At 63.0% G+C, this 7,488-nt stretch overlaps 1 protein-coding gene across 7 annotated transcripts in view; it reads left to right on the forward strand.

The window, feature by feature from the left end:
• Window positions 1-7,161, forward strand: part of GAK (cyclin G associated kinase) — a 52,350-nt gene extending 45,189 nt beyond the window's left edge. For all 7 annotated transcript variants that reach the window (XM_055589319.1, XM_055589320.1, XM_055589322.1 and 4 more), the window contains 5 exons: window positions 787-903; window positions 4,735-4,959; window positions 5,407-5,555; window positions 6,174-6,350; window positions 6,676-7,161. In XM_055589319.1, the coding sequence (XP_055445294.1) occupies window positions 787-903; window positions 4,735-4,959; window positions 5,407-5,555; window positions 6,174-6,350; window positions 6,676-6,777 (770 nt within the window). In that variant the 3' untranslated portion in view covers window positions 6,778-7,161. The remainder of the gene's footprint in view (window positions 1-786; window positions 904-4,734; window positions 4,960-5,406; window positions 5,556-6,173; window positions 6,351-6,675) is intronic.
• The last annotated feature ends 327 nt before the right edge of the window (window positions 7,162-7,488 follow it).

Here is a 7,488-nt window from a genome sequence, read left to right on the forward strand (position 1 = left end):
CCGTGCTGAATTCTGCTCTGGAGGCAGCGGCGTGTGTGAGGCTCGTGACGTGTGCCCTCCCAGTTCTGTTCATCTGCAGGCCGTGACTTTACAGACGTGTGTGTGCACGCTAAGTCACTTCAGTCATGTCTGTCTATAACCCCATGGACTGCAGCCTCCAAGGCTCCTCTGTCCGTGGGGTTCACCAGGCAAGAATCTTGGAGTGGTTACCGTACCCTCCAGGGGATCGTCCCAGCCCAGGGACCGACATGGGTCTCTCTGGGCTCCTGCCCTGGCGGGCGTGCTCCTAATCACTACTCCTAATCACTAAGCCCTTCTCGGATGGGACTCTGGCGGTCTGACAGGCTGTCAGCTCTTTGAGTTTGCTGCTTTCATTACGAGTGAGGTTGATTACTGTTTCGTATGGGTCTGCTTATTTGTGTTTGAGAACTGCTCCACGTTCTTTATTTCTCTGCATCAGAGATTCACCCTTTTCCCTTTAGTGGATGAGAGCTCTGTCTGAGCTGCCGTCACTTGTAATGGCCTCACAGTGACTCCTCAGTGACCCAGGAGTTGGGGCAGGACAGTCTGTAGAGTTATGGATAGCGTGGGAACGCGCACTCACGCTCTGGATGGGCTCTGAGGGCCGGCGGGGCGGGCCCAGACGATTTGCTCGGGCTGTGGGAGCGCCGCGCGGGGCCTGGCCCCACGCGAGGTGACGGCGCCCAGCGAGGCCTGCAGCACAGCAGCCTGGCCGAGGCTGTGCCACCCTAGTGCGCGGGTTCTGACGCCCCTGCCCTTCTCCAGGCGCCTTCTTCTCTCCTGGAGACCAGCCAGCCCCTTCTGGCCTTCCGGCCGGCCAGACCAAGTCTCAGAGCCAGGACCCGTTTGCAGACCTCGGCGACCTCAGTTCCGGCCTCCAAGGTAACCTAATGGCCACCTGAGGCCGTGGGGAGCACCAGGCCTCTCTGGGGGGGGCTCTGCACCCCCCTGAGGCACGTGGGGAGCACCAGGCCTCTCTGGGGGGGGCTCTGCACCCCCCTGAGGCACGTGGGGAGCACCAGGCCTCTCTGAGGGGTCTGCACCCCCCTGAAGCCATGGAGAGCACCAGACCTCTCTGGGGGGTCTGCACCCCCCTGAGGCACGTGGGGAGCACCAGGCCTCTCTGGGGGGGCCTCTGCACCCCCCTAAGGCCGTGAGGAGCACCAGGCCTCTGTGGGGTCTGCACCCCCCTGAGGTGCGGCCTCACCCAGTCCCTCAAGGGCCCAGCAACAGCAGCAGGTGCCCCTCTGCCTTCTCTCAGGAGCTTGTTGCCAAGACGATGCCAGGAGCTGCCAGCGCAGGCACAGGGACTGGCTCCTCTGCCGGCTCACGGCGTGTGGGGCCAGCTGGGGGCTGCCTCAGCCCAGGACGGTGGAACCTGCCTGCCCCCCTTGGGGTGTGGGGCCGGGGTGCAGAATTCACCACCGTCACTGTCCTTTCTGAGAAGCCCTCTAAGGACGTTGGTTCTTTGGAGGCCATGAGTGTGTCTCATCCCTTGGCAGTTGGGAGGCATGTGGAATTTTAGGTGAAAATAACATCTCCAGACACTTTCCGGACTTTCACAAGGTTTCATTGTCTCCCTGAACGTGTTCCTGGAACTGCGGGTGTGTCTGGGCTCGAAAGGCAGGGCCACCCAGAGCCTTTCGGGTGCTGCCTGTGGTGGAAAGGACTTCTCAGGATCCGGGGCGTCTGTTCTCAGGGTGGAGCCCCACCTTCAGCCCGGCACTGTGACCCCAGACGTCCATCACACCCCCCTCAGAAAACAGAGTCCTGCGTGAAGCTCATGGAGCCGAATGGAGAAACAAACCCACATTCTAGCTGGAGACCTCAGCATCCCTGTGTCAGCACAGACGGAGCCGCAGACAGGGGCCAGCGAGGTGCGGGCTGCCGCGGCACACTGCCCAGCAGCAGGGCCCACGCAGCCGGCAGGAAAGGCCACGCGCTGGGCCATGGGCGACCCTCAGCAAGGGAGAACGGAGACCACACGGAGCGTGTCACTCCCCGGCCGGCAGAGCCGAACGGGAGGTCGATGGTAGTGAGGTAACTCAGAAGTCGAGCTTTTCAGAACAGAATGGCACAATTCTGAATGACACTTATGTGGCAAGTCTTAAGGGAAATAAAACTCTGTCAAACGGAATGAAAGTGAAAACACAACATGGCTAAGCGTGAGGTGCGCAGCTAAAGCGGTGCCGGGAGGGAGACGTGTGCCGTTGAGTGTGCAGTTTGGAGAAGAGGAGCCGGCTCACTGGTGGTGTGAGTTCTCAGCTAAAGATGCTCGTGAAGCAAAGTAAGCTCAAAGCAAATAGAAGGAAGGAAATCATGAGAAGCCCACATCAGTGAGAAAGAGAAGAAACTAGAGAAAATGGGAGGAAGGAAATCGTGAGAAGCCCAAACCAGTGAGAAAGAAAAGAAAACTAGAGAAAACGGGTTGATCAAAACGTCAGTTCTGAGAAGATCAGTAAAGCTGACAAATCTCTCCTAAGATGGATTAAAAAGACAGGTTAGCACGAGTTGTCCACAGAGCCTGGAGGCGCCAAAGGAAGACAGACTCACGGCCTCAGCCCCACACCTGGGCCTGCTGTGAGGGGCCACGCTGGGGAGGCAGGTTGTTGGAGAGGGTCTGTAACTGTGGTGAACGTGAGCTCAGTTAGAAACCACCCATGGAGGAGATCTCTAGGCCCAGCTGGATTCCCTGGACAATTTTACCAAGTGTTTAAAGAATACCAGTTCTGCACGGTCTTTTTAGGAAGTAGGAAGAGGAGGGAGTATTTTGCAGTTGATTTCATGAGGCTGGTATCACTCTGATACCAAAACCTGATGGAGACAGTGCAGAAGAAAACCAGAGGCCCCAGGGCAGCATTGCTCACAGACAGAGACCAATGTGAGAGCACGCCACGGCCAGGCAGGGCTTGTCCCAGAAGGCACGGCCGGCTCAGCACCCTCAAACCCATGAGCAGGGCCCACCGTAACTGGCTCCGGAGGGAACTGTGATCATACCCACGGTGCAGAGAAGGCGTCTGCGGAGCCCAGCCCACCGTGGGGAGCACTGCCAACAGGCCGGCGGCTCGCAGCCTGTAGACTTGAGCCAGCGCGTCTTCAGAGTCCTGCCGCCTGCCTCACGCTGGGTTTTGGAAGACCGCACGCTCTCCGGGGCTGAGCCCGGCAGTGCATGAAGGCAGGAGAGGGGCAGAAGGGACAGGCAGTGTGGCCGTGTGCAGACAGTTAGGGTTTCCCAGGCAGACAGCTGTCTGCCTGGGAAAGCGCTTCACGTCCCAGGACGCGGGAGCAACAGACACACCAGGGCTGCTCCTGTTGGCTGGCAGCGCCCGCAGGCTGGCAGCGCCCGCAGGCTGGCAGCGCCCGCAGGGAGCCCCCAGTTCAGAGCAGCACTGTCTACAGTCGCCACAAAAGAAGGAAGAAGGAAACGCGCGGCTCTTGGCGAGCAGGCACAGGACTTGTGAAGCTGTGAAACAGATGAGGAAAGAGGTCGGGGAAGGCCTCGGAGACTAGCTCGCCGCCCAGAGACCAGCGAGGGGAAGGCTCTCCAGCAGTGGTCAAGGGGTCAGCTTAGTCCCCACCGGAATTCAGTCGGACTCACTGTAGAATTTATTGGAGAGTTGGGGGAAGTGGTCCGTTCAGCCCACTGGGCCCTGGCGGACTCTAGCTACTGGAATTAGCCCTGCGTGGTGTGGGCAGGGCAGGCACACGGGTCCCGGGGCGACGGAGGAGCCGGAAGACAGCGGTGCAAAGCTGTTTGTAGAGGCGCTGGGCCAGGAACGCGGCCTCGCCCTGAACCTCACACCTTAAACAGCAAGTAAGTGACCACTGCTCAGAAGCGGCTGTAGATTTCTAAAGCCTTGAGAAGAGGAACAGAAAGGTATGTCACCCAGACCGTGATCCATCAGAGAAAAATGGGTAAATTGGACTTAATCAGAAGATTTCGCTGTTCTGAAGGCAGTCAGCAGGATGGAAGCTACAGTGGGGAAAACAGCTCTGAACCGCTCGCGCGCCGGCTCCTGCTCACGTGGGGGCAGCAACAGTGAAAACAGAGCCGGACCCGTCCGCCTTGGGGATGAGTGAGCATCGAAGAGGACGGCAGCCCTGCCCTGTGCCGGAGGCAGCACCGGGCGCAGAGCTGGCGGACGTGGCTCCCCATGGACCCGACCCCTGCTGCTGTTCACCCTAGAGGCGCGTGCGGGCTGCTGGGGGTCCGGCCCCGGTGCACACGGCTGCCACGGGCAGTGGCCTCAGATGGAACCTGCCAGAGTCCTCCACAGCACGTCCACCCGCCAGGCTGCCGGCAACAAGGGGCAGCTGGGCGTGTCCTGAGTGAGAAGACCCATCGTAAAGGCCGCCTGTCCTGTGATTCCACTTCTAGAACGTCTTTGACATGATGGTCTCAGGTCAGAAAACAGGGACGTCTTGACCCTGCTGCTTGCGTGAATTTGTACACACGTGAAGTGGCCAAGGATCATACACGTGACACGCGACCTGCCCACATGTGCCGGTCAGGGGCTGAGGGCTCTGGGCACTGGTTTTGAGCTTCCTGGACTGTGTCCTGCGTGCGAACGCGTGGGGAGGGGAGCCCGCCAGGCGCCAGCTCGACACGGCCTGTCGCGGCCACCGACTTGGGGCACGGTCCGCAAGGGCTGAGCACCTGCAGGCAGTCCGTGTGGGCCGTCGCTGATGCTCCCGCGGAAACTGTCTCCCCAGGCTCGCCTGCCGCAGCTGCTCCTGCGGGCTTTGGTCCCAAAGCAGCGCCCCCTCCCAAGGCCAGCAGCTCCTGGCAGACGAGTCGACCCCCAGCCCAGGGCACCCCATGGCCCCCCCAGGCCAAGCCGCCCCCCAAAGCCAGTGTACCGCCAAGGCCTAACTACACCTCCAGCTTCAGTGTGATCGGCAGCCGGGAGGAGCGGGGGGTCCGCGCCCCCAGCTTCGGTGAGTATCCCCCTCCGGCCCCGTGAAGTGGGTACAGCAAAGTCACGTCTTGTCTTGTCCGGCTCAGTTCAGTCCTCGGGAAGGGCGTTTAAAGAGACTCCACTGGTGGGAGCCCCTTGGGACAGAAGTTCACGGTTCCAGACCTGTGTCTGGGTGACTTCTGCCCCTGGCAGGCACTTCAGGCGGCCAGGCCACACTGTCCAGGAGCCTTCTCTGCCTCGCTGGCCAGGCAGCGGTGGCCGGGTGAGACCTGACTTCAGCGCTCGCCTCGGGGCGTCCCAACACCTGCCACCACGCCGCCCGCCCTGAAGCCTGCAGCTTAGGCAGCTCCGTTGGCCACTGCCCGTCTCCTTTCTGCGCCTCCGTCCGAGAGGCCCTTGAGCCCCTGCCCAGCACTGGGGGGCAGGCGGGCTGCCTGGGCGCCCCTGACCCTCTGCTCGCCTGCAGGTCCAAAGCCAAGGGTGTCAGAAAACGACTTTGAAGACCTGCTATCCAACCAGGGCTTCTCCTCGCGGGCCGACAGGAAGGGGCCGCGGACCATCGCTGAGATGAGGAGGCAGGACCAGGCCCGGGACTCGGATCCGCTGAAGCTGAAGGTACCGGGGGAGGGATGCAGGCAGCTGGCCGCCGGCTCAGACGTGAGGACCTGTGTGCGGCACTCTGAGGGGAGGGGGATTCTGTCCGCATTCACTGCTCTTCTCAAAGCTTTGGGGTGAAAAATCAGCCATCTCCACGTGGCTGGGATGAGAGGCTTCGTGCTCGTTAAGCTTCTCGCTCCTCTGAGACCAGCCAGGTGTGACGCTGGTCAGGGTCTGACCCGCAGAGGCCCCAGGGTGATGGACATCTGTGTGCTATGCCCCGGCCGTGGGCGGACAGGTGGGGGATGGGGTTGCGGGGTCCTCTGAGGGGCCCCCTGGAGTCCAGCCTCGTTCCCACCGGGCACTGTGGCTCCAGGCTGGGGACAGGCGGAGGCTGCGACCACAGGTCACCTGTGGACGTCCTGCCGAGGACGGGGTCCCTGGTTCCGCATGCCATTCTCGTCCACGTCCCGTTCGTCCAGACCTGGGGACATGTTGGCCGTGCCCGGGGGGGTCAGTGCAGAAACTGGGCCACACGTCTCTTGGTCAGAGCCCGGCTCCGTGGGGCTCGCCCCAGCTGCGGGGCTGGTGCGGGCCGGGGCCTGGCGCCCCTCAGTGGCACCTTGTCTCCCGCAGCTTCTGGAGTGGACGGAGGGCAAGGAGAGGAACATCCGTGCCCTGCTGTCCACGCTGCACACGGCGCTGTGGGACGGCGAGAGCCGCTGGACGCCGGTGGGCATGGCCGACCTGGTGACGCCCGCGCAAGTGAAGAAGCACTACCGCCGCGCCGTGCTTGTGGTCCACCCCGACAAGGTGGGCGCGGGCGTGGGGGCTGCCGGATATGGTCGGTGTGGTCCACCCCGACAAGGTGGGCGCGGGTGTGGGGGCTGCCGGATACGGTCGGTGTGGTCCACCCCGACAAGGTGGGCGCGGGCGTGGGGGCTGCCGGATATGGTCGGTGTGGTCCACCCCGACAAGGTGGGCGCGGGTGTGGGGGCTGCCGGATACGGTCGGTGTGGTCCACCCCGACAAAGTGGGCGCGGGCGCGGGGGTCCGCCAGATACGGTTGGTGTGGGTGCCAGGTTGGGGTGGGTGGGTGTGGGGAAAGGCCGCCCTCACAGTGCCATCCACCCCACAGGCCCGGGGGCAGCCCTACGAGCAGTATGCCCGGATGATCTTCATGGAGCTCAACGATGCCTGGGCCGAGTTTGAGAGCCAGGGCTCCCGGCCGCTCTTCTGACCTGCGGGCGCGGCTGCGTGCCGGCTCTGGAGCCGGTGCCGTGAGCGGCCCTTGAGGGTGGCCAGGGCTCCGGCGGCGTGGGTGGCCGTGGCTGCACCCGGTCGTTGCGTCGTGCCCGTGTGCTCAGCGGGTCGGAGCCGATGGCGCTCCCGGCAGGAGAAGAGAAAGCATTCCAAAGCCTCCCAGGTGTCTCCTTTTCTCTCTTGGCCCCAAAGGAAGCGTGGTGCCCGTGCTCCCGTGCGTGTCACGCTGCGGTCTGCCCGGTGGCGCGTCCACGAGGTGGGCGGCGCGCGCTGCTGACCTGCAGAGTCTGTCTGTGAGCGCTCCTGTCTCCCCTGTTATCAGCCTGGTGACACTGTACAGAATTAAACTATTTTCTGATGACCCTCGTCTCTGGCTGCCTCTCCACCTCCCCACCCGTCTGCCGCTGTCCGCGGAGGGGCAGCGCAGGGACCCTGCCCCACGGCTCCAGGCTCCTCATCTGCACCGAGCCAGGCCCCCTACTGGCCCCGGGCTGGGCGGTCAGTTGCAGCAGGAAGGCCGGGCGGTGTGGGCCTGGGGTCAGCAGATCAGGATGGCCGGCAGCGGCTGTGCACCTGGTGGTTTTTGGTTGGAGGTGACAGTTCAGCCTCCTGTGAGTGTCTGTACCCCTGGGCTCGTCCCCTCCTGGCCGCTTGGCACCTGTGGCCTGGCCCTGCCAGAACTGCCGCC

Source organism: Bubalus kerabau, chromosome 7 (assembly GCF_029407905.1).
Source record: "Bubalus kerabau isolate K-KA32 ecotype Philippines breed swamp buffalo chromosome 7, PCC_UOA_SB_1v2, whole genome shotgun sequence".
Classification (NCBI taxonomy): domain Eukaryota; kingdom Metazoa; phylum Chordata; class Mammalia; order Artiodactyla; family Bovidae; genus Bubalus; species Bubalus kerabau.